The following is a 27912-nucleotide window of genomic DNA, read 5'->3' on the forward strand; positions in this document are numbered from 1 at the left end:
TCATTCTAGTCTCATAAGAGCTGAATAGCCTCTTGATTCACTCTTTTGTTAATCATTTTCCTTGAATTATTTTCAAAGAAAGAAGAATTAGCTGTATAGTATTTCTTCTGAAGTTTAAATTCAAATTCATAAGACCCTAAAATTTAGTTGTTTTTAATCATGATTTAAACTATGTGGTGCTATATGTTTCCAGTAGCTATTTGATAAATATCTTAAATAAAAGAACCATTTATGCCATGGTTTTTTAGTTCACCTTTGGGGGGGGGGGAGAAAAGGCCTGAGTTATCCTCCAGTGTCTTGGCTTTTTCTTTCTTTTATAGTTTGGGAAATGAAAGAGACATCTGCAGCCTAAAAAGCAAGACATTTTGTAATATATCTCAAGGTGCTGGAAAATATCTGAAAATTGATTTTTTTTAACTGTCCAGGATTGCAGTTACTGTAGACCCCAAAGCTTGTCATGAGGTGTTTCTGCTGCCCAGTGGCTGTGCAAGAGGCCCAGTAGCACCGAAACCCAGCACCCCATGTGATGAGTGTGTGCTACCTACCCAGCCAAAGGAAGATGGCACTATTCACCATTGCTGTTTGAAATGTGGAGTTACCTCATTTGTTAGCACTATGTACATCTGCAATTTAATCAGTTGTTCGATTTTATTTTCAGAGGTTGTTTCAAAATGTTTCTTCCTTATTGAAATTTTGATGATTTTGCGATATGTAAGAAACGGAATTGAGTTTCAGTGATTACCTTCTGAACTCTCATTTTAAAAATACAACTTATGACCTGAGACACCTTAGCAGTCAAAGTTTCATTCCAGACTGCCTTTTAAGTGTTAAATGTCCTTCCTTCCCTTCTCCCATAGATGAGAAGTGACTGTGAAATAAAGTAGTGGCAAGGGAAACAGGGAGAATTATTACCACAAAATTCACCATATGAATTTTTCATATTCTTACTATCTTTTAAGAATTTGGTGTTTTCACATATTTTTAGTCCTCAGAAATTTCTTAAGACTTTTAAGGTGGTGTGATACTTTAGGGTGACTTCAAAACCTACTTCCTTGTCCTAGTAGTAAGAGAACAATAGTAATTTTCTATAAAACTGAATATGTAAGTATCTCACACAAATAACTCGAAAAATCTTAACTGTGGATATATATCTATTTTAATTGGAACTTTTCCTATATTAAAAATACCAGTTGACATTTGTGTATAGTAAGTTTTTTTAAAACTGGATTGTAAAATGAAGCACTGTTAGTAAGGCTAATGGCATAGGTATTAGATCTTTTGTTGTGAGTAGAGGAAACTGGAAGGGGCATTATAGGTATGATTTCATTAAGCTAGCATTGGTGTTCACATTTTAAAAACATAATCATAACTTATCTGGAGTCACATGTTCCATTTTATTGGCTTCCTTCATATAGAAAATATAGAAACCAGCACTAAATGCCTGTGAAAAAGTGAAGCAGTGTATATTTTCTGGGTGAAGGAAGTATTCTGTACATTTTCCATGTTTTACATCATGGTATTTTGAATAACCACGCTTCCATGTTCACATCAATTTTTTGTTTTTCAATTTATGCACAGCACTTGCTCTGAAATTTGGGGACTGAGTACACCAAATACGATAGATCAGTGGGATACAACAGGCCTTTACAGCTTCTCTGAACAAACCAGGTGAATATTCTGCCCTCTGTCGAATCTTAGAGATCTTGTGGGAGGGGGGTGTTTTGGAAGACCAGTAGTGGGTTGCTTAGTATAATTTTGCCTAGGATGTTTCCTTAATGTAAAATAAGGCATGGCATTTAAAATACCTGCTTGCCAGTATTAAAAGTATATTAAATGTTTCAGCTGAAGTTTTGATCAATGAAATTCTAATTTTCTTTAAATAATTGCATCCCCTAAAGAATAGGAACTTTGATAACTATATTCACATTTTAGTTTGAGATTAGATTATAATCTGTTGTTGGCCTAATTTTTAAATAGATACATAACCAGTTTTTGCTAAATTTCTTGCTATCATCTAAACCTCATCTCCTTTATACTAATAAATACATAGTTAATTACTGAACACAACGCTAGGCTAACTCATTTTTTACGTTATCTTTTTTTAATCACTTCATTCTCTTTGAACATATTGGTATTCGTCCATTTCATCTCATCATTTTCATCACCATCTGCATTTATGTGTGAGCTATAGAAATAATACCTCAGTACTCAACACAGTCACAACTGGGTAGTAAGTTACATTAGCTTGAGTAAGTTACGTTTACATCATTGTTAGTATTTACCATTCTTCACACTAGTTCCTTTTTTTGATAATTCAGTCACCTACAGAATTAATGTCCTTAAAAGCACCCTTAAATAAGAGTTTGATTTACTAAAGATAAAAGTTGACAAGTTTTTCAAATATAACTATATGATACTCTTTAAAAATCAATTTTTTCACAAATGGTTAACCAGTCACTGACATATGAGTCATTTATGTAGCATGTTTTTAAGAAACATCTGCTAGAGCTACTGTTTACTTTTCTATCAGATCCATTAAATGGTACATTTTTCTTCCTCGTACTCACTAAAACTGTCTGTCATTCCTTTCTTTTAAGCTTTTGTTTTACTTATTTAGTCCAATTGACTATTCCTGTTTTTTAAAGCTTCCACCTTTCTTTTCCCCTTGCTTCCCAATAGGTCTCTTGATGGTCGACTTCAGGTATCTCATCGAAAAGGACTGCCACATGTTATATATTGCCGATTATGGCGCTGGCCTGATCTTCACAGTCATCATGAACTCAAAGCAATTGAAAACTGCGAATATGCTTTTAATCTTAAAAAGGATGAAGTATGTGTAAACCCTTACCACTACCAGAGAGTTGAGACACCAGGTAGGAAAGTTAGATTTTTTTCCTTATTTAAATTAAGTGCTTGTACTTAAGTGTGTTAGATACTCATATACCTAATTTACCTAGGGAAATTTTGATGTAAAATTCTAATAAATTACTTTAAATTCAGACTATTACTTTTTAAAGTAATTAAAAATACTTTTTTAAAAAAATTTTATGGAAAAAATGGAAAGATAGTTTCTTGGGATAGCGTAATATTTTACATCAAAGTACACATATAGGAAATTCTGATTCTACAAATTCAGTCTGCTTAGAACAAAACTGATATACTTCTTTGTCTGCTACATTAACTGTTTTCAGTCATTTTGCTCTCTGAATGGTTTTTTTTAAGTACTTTCATGACATCATTTCCATCTAAGCAGTTTAGTAAAACTCATAGCAAGACTTTTAGTTTACTTATCTATGTACTTGAAACATTTTAAGACTACAGCTGTATTTTTAGAAAATACCCTAAATATAATTTTACAGATCTTTCTGCAACCTTTCCAATGGGGATATATGGACTTTTATGGTAATATAATATTACCAGGATCACCTTGTGCCCAAGAGTGCAAGATTAATTGGGACTTGGCAGTTTAGATTGTGGACTGCATAATAAGTTAAAATCAAAATCAGATTTGTCAGTTTCTTGATAACTTGGATAAAACTGAATAGGTAGGCCCTACATTTAAAAAATTAAGCCAGGCTACATTTTAGTATGTGTGTATGTGAAGTTGTTTAATACAGGTCCTGGCCCCCACGCCTTGCTCCTTGCCATTAACTTGGATTTCTTTTACTTTTTTAGTTTTGCCTCCAGTATTAGTGCCACGGCACACTGAGATCTTAACAGAACTACCGCCTCTGGATGATTATACCCACTCCATTCCAGAAAACACTAATTTCCCAGCGGGAATTGAGCCACAGAGTAATTACATCCCAGGTATTTTTGCCTTATGAATCTCGTAAAAACTGAGATAGTTATAATTTTTTTTTTTTTCATTAAAGTATTAGTAAACTGTGGTTTGACTTTTTAAAAAATGGTCCTGGATTTTAAATATAAATATCTGATCTGTTGGCTGATTATTTTGTGAAATGAATAAACCTACTACTTTAAATATTTTTTCTGGAGAAAAGTTTTACTTTATATTTCATTTTCTTTTGCAGTGGCTTTAATCAAAGTACTGTGAGAAGCAGAAAAGAAAAGATCTTAGTAAGTTTGTTTTAGTCATTGAAGCTAAGAGAGTTGCAGAATGTAAGCTAAGTAAATGATACAGGAAAAAAGCATTCCTGAAATAAATGTCATTAAAAATTGACCAATCATTTTAATAGATCATGTTTAAGAGAAACATAACATTTCTATAGGAGATATAATATTTTAGTTCCACAGACATAGCAACATGTAAGTTGTACTGAAAATCAGAAAACCTCCACTTTAATTCTTTTTCGTCTGTGCCTCAGTAACTCCTGCTGAAAAGTAAATGAATTCAACTGCATGGTTCTCAAATTCCACTCTAATAATTGTATTATGTGATCCAGTAATATTCCATGATACAGTACTGTATACTCTTAATTTTTACTATTTTTTTTTTTTAAGAGAACAAGTAGTGTTTTCTTACTTTGTCTGTCCTCCCCACCTCCCCCTTATTTTTTTCTTAGCAGAAACTAAGCGTGTAATACGAGGATGAGGATTTTTTTAGTGTCCATTTTTTTATAGTGTCAGGGCTTTTTTTCCTTTTGTAATAATCCTCTATTCCACTCTTATTTTTATTTTATTACACTGAAAATGTGCAAGGAACTTAGAGTTTCAGGTACATCAGAAATATTTCTTTAATGTGTCTCGTCTTGGAAATAATGCTTGTTGGTTAAATACAATTTTTAAAACATAAGGATCTTTTTAAAAATAGCTAATTTTAAAGTTAGAAAGTGTCTTCTAATTGTTTTAATGTGCGTTTCTTTGATTACTATTTTATTCCAAAAGAAAATTTGAGACTTTTTTGGGTTGCTAAGAAACATAAAATTTTTGAGAAGTTAGGAGGAAAGTGCATGGAGTGGGAATAGAGTATGAGGGCCAGGATGAGGGGGAAAAACAAGGCTAAAACAGTACATTTCATAGGGAGCACAATTTGGCCAGAAGTAGAGTTATGTGTGTGTGGTGTGAGGAGGGAGAGGCATTTTAAGTCTTCAAAGTGGGAATTAGTATTATTCAACAATACTAGGAAACTGAGGCATAAGCAGACAGACGGTCTTATAAGACTGACTATCTGCCCAATAATTATTTGGAAGGAGTTGATCAAAATGTTTAGTGGCTTTCACTTGTGGAGATGTTTGGATTTGTTTTTCCTTCTTTATTTATTTAGATTTGGGTATTTTAGAAAGTAGAAAATCAAAAGTGGATCACACCTATTTGCTTTTCTTGACCAATGGGGTTTACCCAGCTCCAACTCATAGCGAAACCTAAGGGTTCACTTTTTATTCCACATCAAAAGAAATTTTAACATTTTCTCAAATGCTAATCGCTTTATCATTTGTTATTTTATAGACAAATAATAATGGAGAAAAGTAAAACAGGGTAAAGTGTTTAAAAGTTCAGTATTTCTTCCTTCTTAAACCTTTGAGACATGGGTGGTTAAGCTGGCAAAGCTTGTCTCTGTTTAATTTTCTTAGCTTTAACCTCTAAAATACTACATAATGATATGTATCGCTTTTATTTTTGTCTTCTTTGAATATATGAAGGTATTTTATTCTTAGAGTTTCAGTATTAAATTTTGGGGGTACTGATACCTAAATGAAAAGTTTGATACTTAAGAAGTTGAAATTCGTAATTAGTTTATTGAAGGGAGATTGTGAAAGGTTAATGAAGAAGACCTTTAACCCACATCTTCTCTCTCCCCTTTTTGGTAATTACAAAAATCTTTTTAGGTATGTGTCTGCATTATTTGAATTGCTTAAAACTGTCTAGCAGTATAAATATTAAGCTGTTAATAATCATTTAAACTTATTTTTCATCTTTGCAGGTATAATTGATAAAATCATATAAATGTTTTTATTTTATAGCTTATTCAGATGTTCATACACCTCCTAAATATAAATGTTTTCTTCATAAAACAGGTTAGAAATGAAATGCTAGAATATTATTTGTTTTCAAGGAGTATTTTGCCTCAGTTTTGTGCAGTAGCCTGCACAAAATTTAATTTTGTGCTTCACTCAAAATTTACTGGTTAGAAATCTTTGGAGAAATATGATTTTTATGTAGAATTCCAGCTATGTTACCATATTTTGCCCTATAGAACCTAGTGGAAGATGTAAGCCTATACTACATGTAATCTGAAATCTCATGTGTGTGTGTCTGCGCTCACGTGTGTTTATGGGAGTTGGTAGGGGTGTCCTTTAATCATCTAGTACCCATCCATGATGGCCATTAGTTTAAAAGAAAAAAACAAACATTGTTGGTACTAATGTCTTTGAAGCATACTGATTCAGAACCGAGGCATCTTTGAAGTTAAATTTTTGGCTCTTGCCCCAGAAAATATACATACGGAAATGAGCCAGATATGTAAATAATAGCTAAGAAAATATGCCCAAAGAACTTGATTGTATTTCAAGTAGGCTTTAAGGATTTACCTACAAGATTTGGAGCAGAACCCGAATCTTAAGCCGTTAGTATCCAGTACTGCTTTTTATAATAGTATTATATAACATTTATATTTGTTATTCAGAGCAATTCATTGGTTATCTTTGGTGGCTAGGAGAAAAGGTGGTGAGATTAAATTGCAACTGTACGTGATACGTTCTAAACTTTTGTAGAAACGCCACCTCCTGGATATATCAGTGAAGATGGAGAAACAAGTGATCAACAGTTGAACCAAAGTATGGATACAGGTAAAAATGTCTTTCAGAATTCCTTAGTAATTAGATCAACATTTTTGCCTGGTTTGAGACTCACATGAGTTATTCATAACTCTTAGAGAAGTTGGGACACATGTCATAAAATGAATTGTCTATCTTGATTTAATTATATTTGGACCATCAAAGAGAAGGGCCCTGTTGTCCATGAAAAATGAACATATGCTACTTTGCAGAATAATTGTTAGAATTTTCTCTTGTTAGAGTAAATGAAAATTTGAGAACACTCAGATATTTTTCTTTTTTAAGAATTCTGTGGTTTTTAAAGTTTTGTTATCCCGTAAATACTTATATTTTTGTTAATGAAAGGCCAAAATTAGCCCAGTAACAAATTTTCAGAGGAATTTGGAGATAAGGGATGGGAATCAGCTTTTTAGTGCCCCTGTAACATGATAGTTCTGAATTACAGTAGATTGTTTACACAAAATACCTTGTACCTGACCTAATTCAACCAATTTCTAATATTTATCAATTCCAAACACAATGGAGAAAAAGGGTTAATATGTAATATTGCAAACATCAAAGCTTTAAAAACAGTTGTCATATAATAAAATGTATAGCCCACCAGAACTAATAGGCTGCCAGTTAAATAGCTTTGATGTCATTGTTACTGGCTGTTTTGATATATCCTAAACTGTCAGTATCTTAAGGATTGGGGACCTTAATATCACAACCTGACAAATTACAGTTTATTGTAAATCATTCTTCAGTTACATAAATTATTTTTAAATGAATTAACATTGGCAGTTGGAGGTGGGCTGGCCTTTACAATAATTCTGTTGACTAAATCTTTCCATTATTTAGACTCTCAGGTAAAGAAGCTTCTACTATAACCAGTCATACCTAAAGTTGTTTGGAGTGGTAGATAACCAAGAAAGACAGATCATTGGAAATAACACCTTGTATATCGTAATGTCTTACTGCAAGTTATATTTGGCTTTCCAGATATGTCTTTCTTACATACCTGTATCTCAAAGAACTGTATCCCTGAATAAACCATGTTCCTGTTTGCCCTGTGATGGACAACTGCTTCTAAAATTTAAAAATGAATGTCATGAAAACATACTCAACATGATTAGTGATCAGAGCAATGCAAATGAAAACCACAGTGACATGCCATTTTACACCGACTGGAATGGTTATAATCAAAAAGGACAATAACAAGTGTTGATGAGGGTATGGAGGAGTTGGAGTCTTCCTATGTTGCTGGCAGGAATGTAAAATGGTTCAGTTGTTTTGGGCAGATTTGCTGTTCTTCAGAAATTATCGAATAACAGTATAACCCAGTAATTTTACTCCTAGGTATATACCCAAGAAGATTGAAAACTGAATTTGTACACATCCATGCTAAACTTGTGCACAATTTTCACATAAACATAATAGTAGAAACAAAGTAGAAACAACCTAGTTGTCCATCTAATGATGAAGGATAAATTAAATTAGGTATATCCATACACTGGAATATTGTTCAACCATATAAATAAATGAAGTACTGATCCATGATACAACATGGATGAACTCAAAAGGCCACAAGAATTCCAGTCAGTGCACAAATGCCTAATCGATAATATAGCTGAAGCATGACAGTGGCAATAAGATGAATATATAATAGTCCTCCCATATATGCAGGAGATATGTTCCAAGACCCCCAGTGGATGCCTGAAATTGCAGATAGTATTGAACCCATAGCATTATGTTTTCTCCTACACATACATACCTATGATAAAGCTTAATTTATAAATTGGACACACACAGTAACAAATTAACAATAAGTAACAATAGAACAATTAGAACAATATACTGTAATAAAAGTCATGTGAATGTGGTCTCTCAAAGTATCTTATTTTTCTGGACTCACCTTTTTAAAGAAAGCACTTTATGGCTTCTCATTGGCTTATTTGAATTGCCAATATCACTACCCTTGCACCTCTGGGCCACTCTTAAGTAAAATACGCATTACTTGAGCACAAGCACTGCAATACTGCAACAGACCATCTGGTAACCTAGATGGCTGTTAAGTGACTAATGAGCGGGTAGCACATACAGTATGGATACACTATATATAGTGTTTTCATTTGGACAAAAGGACGATTCACATCCTAGGCGGGGCAGAGTGGGACAGCATGAGATTTCATCACACTACTGAGAATGACACACAATTTAAAACTTGTGAATAGTTTATTTCTGGAATTTTCCATTAATATTTTCAGATCACAGTTGAATGCAGGTAACTGAAACTGAGAAAAGTGACGCCACGAATAAGGAAGAGACTACTCTGCCTCCATATTTATCATTTCCGCTCTTCATACCTTTTCAATAGACATTTGTCCAGTTGTTTTAACACCATTTATTGGAGAGACCTTTTTTTCTCCATTGATTTACCTTGGCTTCTATGTCGAAAATCAAGTGATAACGTGTATGTGGGTCTAACTTTTGTTCTGCCCATGAATTCATTTCAGATAATCTGTTTTTCAGTTTTATAATTTCCATTTAAACTCTTTCTCTGATCATTCCAGTATCTGGTTGATATGTAAGTCTGCTTCTGTTGACTCTTATCTCTTGATTATGGGTCAGTTGTTCCTATTTCTTTGCATGTCTCGTGTTGTTTTAGATTGGTTGTATATAAAATACTAGAGAGTACTAGAGAGTAATACTAGAGAGTAATATAGAATTTGTATGCAAAGATACCAACACAAGGATTTCTCTAGATGTTTTAGCTGCAAGTAACAGAAACTACTGATTGAAACTAGCTAAATAAGATATTTTTTACTTCTCATAACAGGAAGTCCCAGACTTCAGTAGCAGCATGAATATGTGAATAACTAATAGGTTAATTACCAATTAACCTACCTCTGTTTTAAAAAAATGTTTCTAAAAACTACTTTTAGCTAATAAATTATTAGCTTAATTTAACTTTAAAAAATTTTATATATGATTATAATGAACCTTTTTGTCATCTATAATTTTATCACATCTGACTAAACTATTAATCTAAATGAACTATGACTATATTAGTCACTTCTGAGAAGTATTTGATAGAGGAAAAACAGTTAAATGATGAAAAATTAGGCAGTTTCCTCCATTTCTAATAGTGGCTTTGTTTATTTTATATCAGCTTCAGGAAACAGCAGTGAATTTTAGTTCATTGTTCTAAATATATTTTGACCTTTCTTAGTTGTACCTGTTGTGACTTGCCAACAGATTTTTCAAAATGAGGAACAAAAAAAGAACATAAGAGCTTAATTTTGTTATGGAAGACTGTTCTCTCTTCTAAAAAATAATTGTCACCTGTTCTCTATTTTTGCTTCATCAGTTTTGTCTGAGAGTTGCCATTTCACCTGTGTTGCCTGGTATTTTATTGTCGTGGTTATAATGGTTTGGAGAGGAGGGTCTGTTTGACCTGTCTTACTCTACATCTACACCATGCTGTATATTTGAAGCTTGTATTTTTAGATAACTTTCCCAAAATGTGTAGAGAATGATGATCAGACAGCAAAACTTATCCTATTATTGTTATGTGATCATTTAACAACATTTACAACAAACATGTTGTAAAATTTAGTTGCATGGAATTGAGTGAAGTAGTGTCTCATTGTTTTATTCTTCTGTGTCTGTGGTTGTACCTTCCTTTTCTCTTGTATTTGTGCCCCTCCCCCTTATTTTCTTGATTAGATTTATCTTGTTTCCCTAAAACTGGAAGACATGCATAATTTTCTAAGAAAATATAATTTACCAGAACTGACGCGAGAAAATAGAGCTATCTTAGTCAACTTTCATAGAAGAAACAGAAATGTTTTAAACTCTAGAAAATTGTTAACTACAGTTTAACACAGGAATTCTACACAACTATTAACGAAGGTGTTATTAAAATGCTATTTAAATTGTTGCAGAGCATAGACACATAGCTTCTAGATTGTCTTTATGAGGCAGCATTACATTGCACTGGCCAGTTGAGATTATTGTTGCAGAAATTCTAAATAAGCAATGTTGTCTCTCATCCTCAAAGCCAGCATTATACTTAATGGGAAAATACTAGAATATTCCCTTTAAGTTAAGAGTGAGACAAGATCTGCTGTCACCACTGTGACACACCCCAAAATGATGGATAAATTATATCACATAAAAGTTTTTTTAAATACAGCTTAATCAAAATTAGGATGAAGAGTTATAAGACAAATAATCAAATATTTGCAACCTATACCATGAAAGGACTAATATCCCTAACACATAAAGAGCCTTCTATAATTTAGTGAGAAAAGTAATCAACACCTTGATAGAAAAATAAACAAAAAAAAAAAGAACAGACTAAAAGAACAGAAAGGACACACAATAGAAATGAGTCTATAGCTGCTCAGTGTCATAGAGCAATACTGATTAAAACTATACTTGTTAAGATCACATTCTCACCTATCAACAATAACACATACCCTCACTATTTTTGTTACTGGGAATGCAAACTGGTACAACCTCTATAGATGACAATATTAACAGAATTATAGAACCACAGCTCTTTGACCTGGCAATTTCTCTTTTAAGAGTCTATGATTATAATTGATTGAAAGTATGCAAAATTTGCAAGATTAGCCTGAGTATTGATCAGTATGGGATCACAATATACCATAACATAATTTTATACAGCTAATATATAGATAAGTAATTAATAAGGAAACGACAACATCTCTGTAGAGTAAGTAGTATAAAAGCAAAGTTCAAAACTATGTTATCATTTGTATGTAAACAGCAGAGGACACAGAACAGAATATATTTGTATGGTTCATAGAATAGTTCTGGAAAGATACACTGGATGCCTTTGAGAAGGGGAACTGGGTGGCTAGAAGCCAAGACTGTTTATACTCTTTTTTACCTTTTATATCTTGAAACCTCAAAAATTACACTCAAAGCAGTTATATATTTTGAATTCTTGAGATATAAATTACCTGTGTGTTATTTGTGATCATTAATTACAGCTAGTTTTGTTATTATTTGGTCAGAAGTTCTGGAAATACTTGGACATCTATCTTTAAACTGAATCCTTTCGTTTCAGGATCTCCAGCAGAACTATCTCCTACTACTCTTTCCCCTGTTAATCATAGTTTGGGTAAGTTGCAAATACTTTTCCCCCCACTGTTTTTATATCACTTACTTAAATGCTCTCTCTACTCATTTTTCCCATATATGAGAAAGGGATCCCAATCAGTAATCAAGTGATTGTTCATACTAATGCCTTTTAAAAATGATATTGGTAATGTTCCTCAATTTTACTAAAACTCTTTTCTGCTGGCACATAGTGTAAGAAACTAACAACCTTTTTGTTCATGGAAATCAAATTCTTTATTCATGGAAAATTTTATGACCTATTATGGCTAGATTTTTTATGGGTACGTTTGTTATATATTTTGTAATAGCAATTAATACAAGAAGTATGTGTATAAATATATATACACATATATCACAAATATGTTCATGTGGTATGGGGGATATGTATGCATGTATATGTATGTATGTGTATTTATATAAATTCTGTAGTTTATTTTTGGTCTTTATTTTACTTTATAAATTACTTCACAATTTCTCTTCAGTTGACACATTCAGAATTCTAAAAAATTGTCAATTTTTTCATGATATTCCTTATGTATTTTAATCAAAATTATAGAAATCAAATTCATGCGATTTTAGTTTTCCCATGAAATGTAGATTCTTTGGATTCCATATTCTGTTTCTTCCTGCATACTCTCTGTGTTTTATTACTTTTTGTTTCTTGTGTATGCGGGGTTTTGTAACTAGAGTAACTACTTAGCATCTTATGTTAAAATAGACAAATGTCAAAAGTGTGTCATATTTTGTATCCTGTTCTTCTTCTTCTGGCTTTTGACTCCATCTTTGCTCCAGTTTTATTCTACTTCATCCTACCAAAAATTAGCTTTATTAAGCAAGTTGATTTGCTTTCCTATGGTAGTTTTATATTTGAACAGGAACTAGAGTAAAACTACTAGGAGATCAAATGATCCACCATAAAGTCTAAAGATGTTTGAAGATTGGATGAGTTCATGATATGGGGGAAATTGAAAATCTGGTTTGATCTATGGAAACTGGAGTTCGTGTTATAGATGTTAAGTCTACTTCCTGAGCTGTGCCAGTTGTAGGCTGGCATAAAGCATGTGAAGATGATGATATTCAATCTATTCTTGGCTCGAATTGTTCACACAACATTTCTTGTTCTTATGGGATTGGGTTTTTCTCCCCCCCCACCCCCAGATTTGCAGCCAGTTACTTATTCAGAACCTGCATTTTGGTGTTCAATAGCATATTATGAATTAAACCAGAGGGTTGGAGAGACCTTCCATGCATCACAGCCCTCACTCACTGTAGACGGCTTCACAGATCCATCAAATTCAGAGAGATTCTGCTTAGGTTTACTCTCCAATGTCAACCGAAATGCTACAGTAGAAATGACAAGAAGACATATAGGTATGTTTTTGTGTGTGTGTGTGTGTGTGTGAAAAACCAATGCCATATGCTCATAATGTGAGCATTATGTGGTTTACCACATCAAGAGATTGTATGCAAAAAAAAAAAGCCTGCCTTCTCTCTCAGTTTAAGTGCACAGCTTACTGCTTTTAATAGATCATGGTGATGTGATCCTTCCGTCTGCAAACTCTTCAGTTTATCTTTATTTGTCACTCTTGATACTGGAAAGTCCTTTAATATGTGTTAAAATAACTTTATTGAGCCTCTATATACCAGTTAGAAAATTGTCATGTTTAGATTTTAGGATTATAATTTTAACAAATGATCAGTTTTTTGTTTGTTTACATCTTCTAGTGTGTTCCTTCTTCAGTGAGTTAATATATTAAATCAAATCTTACTATCTATCTGAAGTAAGATACCTAAAACAACTACCATTTATTATTGTCCAAAAAATAATTCAGAGGACTTCAAAATATGGTAGTCCCACTACCCTTTCAGCAAGCTTGTGAGGTCAAAACTATTTTCATAATGGTGCTAGGATGTTATTTGCCTCTTTCACTGCCATTCTCTCACTAGTATACAGTGAAGTATTGAGAGGTTAGATGGCTTATGATCTTGCAAGAGATTAAATGTAGACTCTGGTGAGAAGCAGCCTTCTTCGGTTAAGTCAGATGTTAAAGAGATTTGCAAAAATATAAAACATTGCTACTCTTATCACTAATTTTTTTGCTTTGGAAAATAGAGTTATTTTCATAAACATGTTATTTATATTAATATGTGGTAGGTTTATTATTTTGATTTCTTAAATGAATTAATAAATGTTTTGAATCTCAGTTTTAATATCTAATATGCTAAGTTTCCATAGATATAAGCCACATAAACAAAAACTCTTTGAGGTCATCAGTATACTTTTTGACTATGGGGTAGGTAAAAAAAAAGTTTTGAGCACCATTGATGTAACTGAACATAGTTCTCAATCACCTTAATGTAACTTCTTTTAGCAGTAGTTTGTTTCTGTTTTTGTTTAATGAACCATTACCTCCTGTGAGAAATAATGCTGATCACGAAAAAGATGTGATTCTGCAGAGAGTTAAGTACTTGAGAGGTCTGTTTCTTGGCTTCGTGTTGAATTTCTCAAATCTCGCTTGACATATAAATTTTGTATAATCCTTCTTAAGGTATGAAGATATCTTGTAGGTAAAGAAGGCTTCTGAATAGCCACCCTATTTTAACTAAAATAGTTCTGATTTTTTTCTGTATTTTATTCGGGGTTGTGCATAAAAATTTAATAGGAGGTTTCCTCTACCTTATTCACTTCTCTGCAAATTTTTAGATTGCTGTAATTATTGGATCATCTTTTTACTTTTGATTTCTAGTTCATGGGGTGGTTTTGATCAGAGACTATAGCCGGAAAAATGTCTAATTTTTGGACTTAATGTTTTCATGACGGTCAGTACATGATTTTTTTCTGCAGTCATAAGAACCAGGACATCAGGTTCTACGTTTATGTGTTAAATCTGGCTTATAGGTTGTTTTATTAGTTTCCTTTTACTGCATAATATAACCACACACTTACCAGCCTGAAACTACACAAATTTATTATCTCACAGTCTCTGTGGGGCAGGAGTCCAGATATGGCTTAAGAATCTCATTAAGGCCTAACAAGGGGAAATCAGGATGTCATCTGGGCTGGCTTCTCATCTAGAGCTTAAGGTCTTCTTCCAAGCTGATTGGTTCACTTCCTTGAAGTTGTAGCACTAAGATCCTAATTTCTTGCAGACTGTCAGCTGGAAACTGCTCTCAGCAACTGGAGGCCACCTGCATTCCTTGCCACATAGCCTCCTCCATCTTCATAGTCAGCAGTGGAGCATCTCTTGCGTTGATTCCCTCTCACACTTTGAATCAATTTTACCTAGGACAGCCCAGTCCCTTTTAAAGGATACCACCTGCTTAAGTTAGGCCTACCAAAGATAATCTCCCTTTCGTCGAGGTCATCTAAGGTCTCATTTGAGACCTTAATTACATCTGAAAAATTCCTTAACAGCAGCACCTAGATTAGTGTTGGAATGATAGAGAAGATATATGCACACCAGGGGTGAGAATCTTAAGTGTTATCTTAGAACTTTGCCTTAATCCTTATTTCTCTATTTTATGTGTATTTGATTTGTCAAATTCTGAAAGAGCTTTGTTAAAATCTTCTGATATAATTTTTTTCCTACCTAATTCTGCTTATATATCTAAGGATTTGATTGTCACAATAATATGTAGTTTTAAATGACTTTAACCTCTTCATGATTTTTATTACCTTTTTTCCTTAACCATAGTGGGATCTATAAGGAAATATTTATTATAATGAAGGTATGTTTTTCCAAACATTAGTTAATTGCTTTAAAATTACCTCAATTTTTTTTACTTATTTTAAAATAATAAATAATTTGTATGAAAAGTTGTATTTTACTGTCTATGCACTTTCTATGTTGTTTAAATACTTTTGACAGGCATGTATTATTTTTACAAATCAATAAAATCATTGTTACAAAATACTTGGAAAAATACCCATTGGTATGTTTCAAAGTTAGACCTAGGAGAAGCACAGCTATGGAAAATATCTAAATACCTTATGTCATTTTAGTATTCCTTCAAGAAGACTCTTCCGGAGTCATGCTGAAATAGTAAATGTTATAAAACTAATCCCATATGTATTTTGTTTTAGGAAGAGGCGTGCGCTTATATTACATAGGTGGGGAAGTTTTTGCTGAGTGCCTAAGTGATAGTGCAATCTTTGTGCAGAGCCCCAATTGTAATCAGAGATACGGCTGGCACCCTGCAACAGTGTGTAAAATTCCACCAGGTATGGATACAACAATGTAAATAAACCTATCTTATCAACTTCTTGAGTTTTTGTAGTTGTTGTTAATTTATAGGACTTAGAAGATGATTTGCATGCTCGTAGTCTAATATCTGTAGCCTTTTTAAAATTATTTTCTTACAATGATACTCTTTACACAATTTTCTTTTACTTTTTTTCAATCATAGGCTGTAATCTGAAGATCTTCAACAACCAAGAATTTGCTGCTCTTCTGGCTCAGTCTGTTAATCAGGGTTTTGAAGCCGTGTATCAACTAACTAGAATGTGCACCATAAGAATGAGTTTTGTGAAAGGGTGGGGAGCAGAATACCGGTATGAAATACATATTCACTTCTTAAGTTTCCACAGTATAAATCTTTTTTCTTCCATTCTTTGCGTCCTCTGGAGTTCACATGTATCTATTTTCGTTGAAGTTATGGAGTCAGCAGATCTTTATGTAAAATAACAAAAGAAAATCGGAGGCCTCTAGGTTCAAAACTTGCTAATTCCTGTGCTGGCATTATAGAAGATAGAATTGAAACATGTATGGACATGCACTGTAACATAATGCAGAGTGTTAAATAATGTAAAAAGGATATATTAGAAGGTTTATGTCAGTTCAGGGAAGGAGAAACGTTTTCACTGGGGCTCAGGGAGGCTTCTGGTGGAGATGGCACATGATCTAGGTTCTAAAAGATACATAATAGTCATAGGTTTGAAGGGGTGGGAAGTGATGATCCTGGCAATAAACTAGTTCAGTTTGCTTGGAGTATAGGAAATACAAAAGAATAAGGCTGGGCAAATATGTGGAGACCATCTGAATATAAGGTTAAGAGGTGGAACCTATTACTGAATCTATAGTATTAGAAGGGGATACTTGTTAGGTGCCAAGCACTATGGTGTGTTTTAATTGCCTTTCAACCTGGCTAAGAATTTCTGTTTTCTGTTGTTATCCTTTCTTTATAAGGTTATAATCTTTGTAAATAAATGATTCAAACTAATACTACTTATTTCAAAGTAGGCTTACAAGATATTTGATAATTTGCCCAAGGACACATTGTAAGTGGTGGAGAGCTCTCCTTGACTCTTAACCTCTTTTCTAAATATAGTGGTAATAGTTACATAATTGAGTTTTTTTAAAGCGAATTTGTCATCAGGGGTTAAGGTAGATTACGGTGGATTGGAATTCCATGTCAAAGAAAAGGAAGATATTCTCAGCATATTAAAGAATAGAACTATAAGTAAAATACTTAGTCTTTCTCTAACTCTTTGCTTACTCTCTGAATGTCTGCTTAAGAAGATATTCATATAGTAATGGTATTCCTGTTTTACTGAGTAATTTGGGCCCTTCTTCCCTGTCTTAAACAAGTTTTGTAAGGTGTATGACTTTTGAGATGAGATTTGAGGTCTTCTGGTTGAATACTTTTATAAAAATATATAAAATATATAAAAATATATTCTGTGTAATACATTTATATCCCAGAATGAAGACATTATTCTTTTGTCCAAATTATAGTAGTAGAATAATCGTTTTGTATCTTTCTGTAGTGCTGTTTTAATCATTCCCATTTAACATATGATACCTGTAAAGAATGCTGAGTTCCTTTTTTCCTTTGGACTTGAATCGACCAGAGTTGATTTTAAAATTAGATTCAAATGGTACTATCTGATATCAAGTTTTTAGGTCACAGGTCAGATTTTTTTTTCTTTAGAAGATTGGAATGTTGCAGAACATGTTATAAATTCAGTGGAATTAAATATGAACAGCGTAGGTCAAGGAGAATTACATGTATATCTATAGGTCATCTGCTAAGAGCAGTTTTAATTGGGGGAGAGAGATACTGCCTTCATTCACTGTGGACTCTGCCATTCATTAACCCAGAGATAACTTAAAATCTGTAATTACAAGAAGCAGTAATACACAGTATGTTTTTATGGCTGTGAAGTCAGGTACATCTGTTTTGGATAGTAAAGTAGTTCCCTTGAAAATTTACAGATCAAAATAACATCAGAAACCCGTATATCTGAGAACCGTGTATAGTTACCAGGAACTTTACCTTAATGACACTGGAGCAGAGAAGGTAGAGTTCTAAAACTATTTTCCCATTTCTTTAATTCCAGCTTGATTCCCAGCATAAAAATCAGGAATGTAATAAACAGGAAATATAGATGTGTAAAGAATTCATATTTTATTGAGAAATAAGTGAATCAGTACCGGAGTGACTAAACAGTTAGGGATGGATAATGCTTCAAGTGCATTTTTGTGCCCAAATAAGTACAGCGACAGCCTTCTTAAATCTATTTCTACCTTTCAGTGACCTGGATTAAGAATTTATTCCTGAAGGTTAAACTAAAGTAGTAATAAAAGGATATGATTGAAAACAAACTGGGAATTATCCAGAATTCAGCAGATGGCAAAATCAAAATTAAAAGAGATCTTGGCAAAAATTACTGCAGAAGGCCTCATCTGAGGGAGAGATGGAAGGCAAGAGAAGCTTTATGTGAAGAAGAAAACACACACACAAAAAAAAATGGAGGGGAAGATGAGAAAGGGTCACTCTTGCCTGTACCTCATGGATAATGTGGGGCAACTTGTGAAGTGTGCCACTGCAATTTTCAGCTGCGTAGACCACTATACAGTATCTAAATCAAAATAAGGCAGATTTGAGACTGTTGTGTTAAATTCCGTGTGTCATGTTTTAGGAATGATCATATATCAAAATGTCTTAGTGTGTGTCTCAGACCCTGAGACAAGGATTCAAGTGCAGAGTTTGTTCAGGAAATGGAGGAAACACTGGTAAGGAAGGAGGAGGTAGGGAAGTGAAGTGGGGGAAGGAAGGCAGCCAATACCATTATTAAGCAATCTAGTATAGTGGGTGGGTCACTAGGTTATTCCCTTAGGAAATCTTTGGAAAAAAGTAAAGAACATACAAAATTATCTCACCCAGAGGGAAAGAAACTGGGCATTTAAATGCCAATTCCTGTGTCATTTGTTGCTCCTGAGGATATTAATTTCCTGACACTTCCAGCCTGCTACACGTGGACAAAGCAGAGACGTTCTCAGACAGATAAATACAGATGCCTGCAGTTGGAAGTTATATAGAGAACACTGAAAAATCTGAAGGGTATAGTGGGGCATTGACACCATCTGCTGCAGAAAACCACATCCTTGGAATAGTTTTAAATTCTGTTGAGCATGTGTTGCTTGAAGATGAAGTGTTGAGAGTAGCCTTTTTTCATGTTCGAAGGGTTATCACATTGAAGAAGCAAGCAGACTTACTGACTTACTTTATATAGTAAGTAAGACAAAGCTAAATCAGTATGTGGAAGTGACAGATGTCATTGAACAATTAATGATTCTCAGAGAGTAATCCATTTTGTTGAAATACTAAAGGTGTTTCTTATTAAAAACCTGCGCGATATTGCTGAAAGGGATGTCGCTCATTGGCCTTGGCAGGGAATGTTGAACTATACAAATCTGTGATAAGCTAGGGTCACAATTCTCCTTTGTTTTGGTATAGTTTAAATTTGAACCCTGTTCCACTTAAACTTCATTTGGTAGTTGAATATCTTATGTGGTTGATTAATAAGTAGAGTGACTGTATGCTTCAATTAGTTTAGGACAGCCCTGGTTTGGTTTGATGTCCTGTTCTCTGGCGTATTATTAACAGTGACTGCGTTCTTTCATACAGGTGTCCCATTTGGGGTGGTAAATAATTTTTTTGAGGGGCAAAAAATGTTTTTTATGTATCTCTTTAAAAGTCATTGGTAATACTTCGTTAGACTGAGGATTAAGCAGTTTTCAAAATCATTAATCAGATATTTAGACTTAATACATGTTCAAAAGAAATTTGGTTTCAGTATATACAACCTTTTATCTAAATTCTTATTTCATGTAGCTAAACTTAGTCATGTTCTTTTCATTTCATAATTATTCTCTTGTATTCTTTTAAACAGAAGGCAGACGGTAACGAGCACTCCTTGCTGGATTGAACTTCATCTGAATGGACCTCTACAGTGGTTGGACAAAGTATTAACTCAGATGGGATCCCCTTCAGTGCGTTGCTCAAGCATGTCATAAAGCTTCATCACCAATCAAATCCCATCAAAAGACAATGTAACAACTCTTCTGTCATAGTATTTGTGTGTGGTCCCCATGGACTGTTTACTATCCAAAAATTCAAGCTAGAAAACAGCACTTGAGGTCTCATCAATTTAAGCACCTTGTGGAATCGATTTCCTATACTCGAATATTAGATGGGAAAATTAGTGTCTAGAAATACCCTTCCATAAAGGAGGAGAAGATTTTAAAGACTTACTGATGTCTTGTTGGGCATAAAACTGAGTGTCCCAAAGGTTTATTAATAACAGTAGTAGTTATGTGTACAGTTAATGTATCATGATCCAGTATCACAGTATTGTGCTGTTTATATACATTTTTAGTTTGCATAAATTAGGCGTGTGTGTGCTGCTTCTTGATTTAGGCAAGCCTTTATAAAGTTACAGTACCTAATCTGTTATTCCCACTTCTCCGTTATTTTTGTGTGTCTTTTTTAATATATAATATATATCAAGATTTTCAAATTATCATTTAGAAGCAGATTTCCCTTGTAGAAAAACTAATTTTTCTGCCTTTTACCAAAAATAAACTCTTGGGGGAAGAAAAGTGGATTAACTTTTGAAATCTTTGACCTTAATGTGTTCAGTGGGTCTTAAACATTCATTCTTGTTTGTTTGTTTATTGCTAAATCTCATTACAAGGAAGCCTTCTAGAAAATCTTTCCAAACCTCTTCTTTATTTCTACTTTTGCCGTGATACCAAAACAGCGTAGCATGACATCCATTGCCATTAAGGTGGCACTGATAATGCCAGCACCAGTTGATTCTGGGGTACAGTAAGAATTCATATGGAGTAAGTTGCTTTTTCTTGCACCAGATTTCAACAGATAATAATTGACTTATGTGACCTCACAGTCTATTAATTTATCCTTACATCTCATAAAAATGCACAGGTGGCAGTATAATTATTTTCAGGGATATGCTACAGTTATTTCAGTATATTGTCCTTTTTTAAAAAGCCAATCTATAGATATAAACACCCTTTTAAAAAGGTATTTTAAAATATTTCCATAGCAGATCTAGTGCTCTTTGAGTTTCATTTGCTTTAGTTACCATATTGTTATGAATGGACCTTTTGTAAATGTAACTGCTTTTGCAAAACACCTAGAAAAGTGATGCTGAGGTACGATCAGCAGATAAGGGCCGTCTGTTTTTAAATTATGTTGTATTCAATTTATAAAATCTTTGTTTTACATAATTATGAATTCAGAATTTTAAAAATTGGGAGAGAAGCAACTTTTTAAGCTTATAATTACCTAGAGTCTGGGCTGTTCTTAACTAATCGTGAGTATATGGCTGTTAGAACCAACCACATTTTGTTCTGCAGTGGGAGGAGATGCCAGAGGCTCCGTTGGTCGTCTATTCTGCAGCACACAATCCTATGTCTAATTTTAACTCATTGTGTTTAAATATTTCTTGCTTGCATCTCAGTAGAAATGAAAAATAACCCACTCCTCATCCCTTTCTAGTAAATTTTCATGTTTTTGAAGATAAATACCTTAGGTACTTGTTTTTTTGAAACCATATTCATATGTCTCTACAAAATGTCATTTTTAATACATTCAGCATTTGGTTGTTTTCTATTAGATTTTCCACATTTTCGAATATTCGTGTATACATGTATGTAAACTTGGTATAGTAATTTTTTATTCATTCAACAAATATTTATTGTTCACTTGTTATATGTGCCAGGAACTTTCTTAACCTTTGGGTAAAGGTAAACAAGACAGATACGGTCCCCGCCTTTGCTGAGACAGTAGTTACTATAACCCTTAATCAGCTTCTTTTTCTATGAAGGAGATAAACAGGGTACTGTGATAGAGCATAACAGAAGGAAGGCTTCTCTAAGGAAATGATGCTTGAGCTAACAGTTGGCATGAGAAAGGAGCAAGCCACGCAGACAGCCAGGGGAGCTAGGCATTCCTGGCAAAGAGAATGGCATCAAATGCAAAGGCTCATTTTAAAGGAAACTCATTATTAGGTTTGAATGCTTTATACGAAACCTCTATACAGATCCAATCTTGAGGATCAGAATGATTCTACAATTTCTAATAGTTGAAGGTGGCCTTATTTTGTGATAAACTGTTTCATGTGTCATTCTCAGTAATATTTCTTCTTCTTCAAGCCCTTGCTGTAAAAAGTTTGTCATTTGCACCAGGTCAATACTATTTAATTTAACAGCCCTTTCTTTAAATCTGCCTTGGGCAAGTTTTTACCATTGCAGTGTCTGGCTGCTTGCTTCCAGACTTCCTGCTGCCCACTAATTACTACTTCTGCAATCCATGTTATGATTTGAGTAAATGTCCCAGGTATTAGCATTGTCAGATCTGCTAGAGATAAACCAGTGGAGCCTCTGCCCTTCGGAGGTGTTTACTTGTAGTGATGTTAGGGAACAGTTCTGGGGAACAACTTTTAAAGTGGTGGAAGGTCCTGGGAGTTATTCTTGCATTGATATGTTAAGTGAAGCAATGCCAACTACACCATTTCAGTAGTGGATTACAGCTCTACAGATATGGTGGGATTCTTCCATACAATATGAAGCTGGGACTCAACTCTTAGGAAACACCTGTTGTATTGAGCAGTTTAACCTGTCGAGCAGTTACTTCATGGTGCTGACTACAGTTGTGTGACTATGTTCAGTGGTCATGGTTATACATTTGCTTTTTTTAAAAAAAAATTGTATATTTATGGAATTTCTGTACTATGGTAGACCAGGAGTAAGAGAAACTGTGGATAAGTGGGGGACTACTGTAGTTAACAGAGAGGCAAAATTAACCTGTTTTACATTAGTGATAAAAATGTTTTTAAGCAGTGCCTCCCCAGAGTTTCTTCTTATGAAGATGATGAACCCAAAAAGCATTTCTTTGTTTTTCTTCACATTCAGGTAGAAATACACAGCCGTTTCCTGGGCTATCCACAATTCAGATTTTTTGGAATATTTCAACAAAAGAGCATCTGCAGTGTCCAAATAGTAATTCCAACCAGCGACTTTTTTCCTTATTTGCTTTTTAATGCTGTTTTTACATTCTTTTTTGTCTACTGTGGCCTAATTATGTTGATCGTTTTCTCCCCCTTTTATAAGATCGTTTACATTCTTCTAAGTGATGAGATGTCCTCTCTGTTGAATTTGTCTTTATTTAAATTAGCAACACTATTTAGAATTTCTCTTTCACGGTGCTGGTAATTTCCTCAGTTTACAACATGAGAACTGAATGACCATGCAATCACATTAAGATGAATGGCGGCTTTCACAGTAGATTCCATAGAGACACACCTTAGGGCTGGCTTAGGAAATAGGAGGCTGGTGTTATGTCCCCACTGACTTTGATCTCACCAGTGGCAGCTTCATTTTTATTCTATGTTGGAGTAATACATAGACTTTGTTTGTTTCATTGCTTTAAAAATAAGTCTGAAAAGTCATAACTACTGGTTAAGATTAGAAAACAACTGGATTTCAGCCCACCTTTTGGAATAACACTGCTTGTGTTCTTGTCTCATCCTGCTTTAAGATACTTTCCTGGCTATGTTTCAATTACACTGATTCTGCATTATGATACACAGTCATTCAGTAACCATTCATTAATGCCTATTCTTTACCCAGCCACTGTGATAGACATTGAGTAACAAAAAGATGACTGAGATTTGGCCCTGACCCTCAAGCTGTGCTTAGTATTGTGAAGATTACTTTCTCTTTTGGAACTTACCACTTTCCTGGAAGGATTTCTGCCTAGTTTTTCTTAAAACCTGAATATTCTTGTTCTGTACTCTTATTCTGTATTCCAAGTGTATATTTGCAAATTGTTGAATATCTAGTTTTTATTTTTACCTTAAACCATATCTGGTTTAGCTTGATCAATCTGTGTTTTAAACATTGTCAGATTTTTTCCTTTGTTAAAATTATTTTAATTTTACTTTATTTGTACCTTTATTGTCAGTTTCATCAAGACTAAAACTTTAAAGGTGAAAAACAATCAGCCCGGTCTTGACCTAGTTGAAATCAAATAAAAAGTATATATACCTAGTTGATTTCTCTACCTCTTCCAAAAGCTGTCTAAATAAACCTTTAAGACCTTTTTTTTTTAATCCTTTTTTTTTTTTTTAATAGCTAAATACTTGGAGCCTTTATTCAGTAACAGGCACCCGCTTGGTCTGGTCGATGGTGAGATATAAGGTAAAACAAGACAGTCTTCACTGTACTTAAAATTTCTTATGTGCAGTCTTTGCTTTCATAGTTTAACATCCCAGTTTCACATTTTGCCCCCTCCAGACCACCCCCTCAGTATCTCTTTAGATAACTAAGTAGTCTGTGGACATAAGCAACACATGACATTTTCTTTTATTCTGATCTAACACATTGATGTTTAGATGTGACAAATTATTGGTGCATTTTCTTTCCTCCATGAGTTTTACTTTGTGAAATCCTTCATCTTCATTGGCTGAATTTTGTTCTTCCTCTCCTTCTCTTGTCAACATATGTCCCTAGTGGTTTTGCTGGTTTCCCTCCTCCTTGCCAACCATGTTTTATCTACATATATCAGAATGTTTCTCTCTCTCTCTTGTATTTTACTAAAGACCAAACAGGATGGTGCTGTTCATACCCAGGGTCCTAACTTCTTCACCATGAATATTGATGTTCAGATTGGTCAGTCACTTAAAAGGAGAAAGTCCAGTTAAACATCTTTGTGACTAGCAAATAGCATAAATCATCAGATTCTGTTTTATGTTTAGAATTATGAATTATTATAGCAGTCGCAGCCTACAATTCTAGCCCTGTTTCTACCTTGGAGCATATTGGATTGTTGTATTTAGTACAATCAGGAGTAATGATGACAGTGTGTGGCTTCTGGAAGTCATCAGAATCATCCTGTTGCGTTCCTATTATATCTTTCTTTCCAGGTTTTCATGAATATTTTGTCTGTTCAGACTACTTTTTATGTTTGGGGATTGAGGGACAAATTATCTCTTGGCATGGAATTCCTATGTTTGTTGCCTCAACCAGGAAATCTGAACTATACTAGAGATAGCCTTGTGGTAGTCTTTATGAAAAGAATTTCTTGTCTAATGTGTTCACATAATTTCTTAAATAGGAACTGTTTTACCTTGGATATTATAGCTAACTTTACATATAGCATAACTGCCTTAAATCTTTTTAGTAAGAAATATATAGTGTGTATGTATGGATTTATATATACATACAAGTACATGCAGAAGAACCTTAGCCATAGGGGTCATTTATCTGCATATACTTAGCAGTGTTGAACGCTTCCGTTGTTTAAATTCCAGATCTCAGTGAAAAGTTCTTAATTTATTTGCAGACATTTTCCTTTCATGGACAGACCATCAGAGTAATTTTTTTATTCCACCAGAGTCCTAATTTGGCAGTTCAGTTAATATGCCATTTTTAGGTAGCTTGACAATTAAGAATCATAACTGTAATTCATTAACATCAAATAAAGCTCTGCCATATACCCCTTCATTAAATGATTATACATGCAGTGGTCTCTGGAAGGTACTAGCTTAGGATTTACTTCCTCTTTTCTCTTTACTCTTTTCTTTTTTCTTTTTCTTTTTTTTTTTCCTCTTTTTTCTTCTCTTCCTTTTTAATATTTGTGGTTCCCTGCCCCTGCCCTTAATTCTTTTCCCCCTGGTGTCAAATTGCTGCTTAAGATACCCCAGGAAGTACCACTACCAAGTCAAATTCTCCTGTATTTAAGGGTAACGTGAAGATAGTGTAGACCTGACTTTCTTCGTTGCGCTCAACAGAAATGGACTTTCTAAACTTTTTAGGGCCATCTCTGATTCACAGAGAATATGACTAGATAGAGTATATTAACCTAAGTTAATTTCATTGACATTTGGTTTGCTACCGTAAGGTCCATAAGACCCCAGATTTCACCATTAGTTGAGATGTAAGGATCTCTTAGAAGAATAATGCCACTGATGATGGGAGTGAGAAGGATTTATTAACTCTACACAAAGGACTTTTAGATTTTTCTCCAAAAAAATTTCCCCAAAATGATGTTCTCCTACAATAAAAAAAAAAAAAAAAAAGGAAAAAGAAAGCTCTTCTCCAAAATTTCCAGTTCTTTTTGGTTGGAGGTAGGGATTTACTTCCTGTTTCTTAAAGATGATAATTTACTGAGCAACGAAATCCATAATATATTGATGTAAGGACACAAGTAAAGTTTTAGAATTATAAAAATAACATTTTCCATTTCACACTCTACTGTTCTTCTTTCTCCCTGTGGCTTTAAAGCTTTTGGCTATTTTACAATGTTAGTCACTAGATAACTTGCCACATTTCTAGTTCTATATTAAGTTCTACCCTTTACAATGCTGTAGCATAGTCGGTTCTCAGCATTTGTCTAGAGGAGTAGAAATCTTGCTAAAGTCTCTTTTCCAAAGATTGAATTTTCCTTTTCTGAATAAGTCCCTAAAAAAATATGTTTGTCACTTTCATTATTCACTTTCTTGAATTGTTAAAACAAAGAAATATTGTTAAAACGAATATTGATGAGAAAGAATGGGGTCTTTTTCTGCTGAATGTATGTACCTGCTTTAAGAATGTAGTCATGTGTTGGTTTATATAATTAATATACACAGAATAAATTGGGAGAAATAATTACCACATATGTAGCAAGTAGGTGATAACATGCATGGATATTAAATCTTTTTTTATACCCTATTTCTTGGCAAAGTACAGAACCCAAATTGGTCATATCTTAGACCAACTATACCTCAGGCTTCATTTTTGCTTTTTTGACCCTGACCTTTTAAGGTGTAACTATTTGTATCTTTTTTATTAGTGATAGTGAAGCTGTGACACTAATCATTTTTATACAAGAGGGCAAAACAAGAAAAACTTTAGAGATTAAGATGAAAGCAGTTCTGCACTTGTTGAACTAGATCACAGCATTGTAGGCAAAATAAAAATGGTCATATCTGAGAATATTCTTTTTTGCCGTCTTTTCCCAAGGTCAGACCTTCTGGTGGAACACAGTTAAAAGTAACATAATTCAGGGCCTTTGTAATCTGAGAGAAATATTTCCAGTTGGTCTCTTCAATATTTGAAACAAGAATGTGGGACATAGTTGGCAATAAATGTTTTCACCAAAATATATATATGAAAAATCATATAATGCTAAGTTATTCATTTAGCTCTTAAAATCTCAAAAAGATAGTAAAATACTGTATAACTGGACAAAAACAGAAGAACCTTTAGAGGACTTGTCTGAAAACAGGTTTCAAGGATGAACTTATGCACATGCACTGCTCACAAATTTGCTTAAGTACTACTAACTATTCTTAAAATGCATACTGTTAAGTAAGATATTTATGGACTTCCTAAGAACTAGCCATTGGCAAGTATCCTAAAAATACTGATGCCCACATAGGTAGCCTTATGCTCTTGAAAATGCTTATCTTTTCTCTAGTGATACCGAAGGAGGAGTGAGTGGTGGTTTTAGGATGAGCAGCTGCCCTGGTGTGCCAGGGGTTCCCTGGATGCAGGACTTCCATTGATAAACCCAAGAAAGTTGCAAGTACCCCAGGAGTTGCTGATCACCGTAGGTATTCTTGTGATTTACCCTCACTCCTTTAAACTTTGTAATAGTCATGATTAAATTCAGCTGCCCTGTGGCTTTCAACATTCTGATACTTAGATATGTGTCCTCCAATCACTTATTACTGTGGATGGAATGTGAG

General features: G+C 33.8%; 1 protein-coding gene across 6 annotated transcripts in view; it reads left to right on the forward strand.

Moving 5' to 3' along the window:
• The window catches only part of SMAD2 (SMAD family member 2), a 79511-nt gene extending 52675 nt beyond the window's left edge, over positions 1-26836 (forward strand). For 4 of the 6 annotated variants that reach the window (XM_023531263.1, XM_011360933.2, XM_023531271.1 and 1 more), the window contains 9 exons: positions 1579-1668; positions 2680-2873; positions 3676-3810; positions 6675-6749; positions 11818-11871; positions 13029-13241; positions 15955-16092; positions 16278-16422; positions 20047-24229. In XM_023531263.1, coding sequence (XP_023387031.1) covers positions 1579-1668; positions 2680-2873; positions 3676-3810; positions 6675-6749; positions 11818-11871; positions 13029-13241; positions 15955-16092; positions 16278-16422; positions 20047-20170 — 1168 coding nt within the window. In that variant the 3' untranslated portion in view covers positions 20171-24229. Of the gene's footprint in view, positions 1-1578; positions 1669-2679; positions 2874-3675; positions 3811-6674; positions 6750-11817; positions 11872-13028; positions 13242-15954; positions 16093-16277; positions 16423-20046 lie in introns of all 6 variants that reach the window. The other 2 variants (XM_023531272.1, XM_023531268.1) reach the window with 2 other exon arrangements.
• Positions 26837-27912: the final 1076 nt, after the last annotated feature.

Source organism: Pteropus vampyrus, unplaced genomic scaffold (genome assembly GCF_000151845.1).
Source record: "Pteropus vampyrus isolate Shadow unplaced genomic scaffold, Pvam_2.0 Scaffold3, whole genome shotgun sequence".
NCBI classification, from domain to species: domain Eukaryota; kingdom Metazoa; phylum Chordata; class Mammalia; order Chiroptera; family Pteropodidae; genus Pteropus; species Pteropus vampyrus.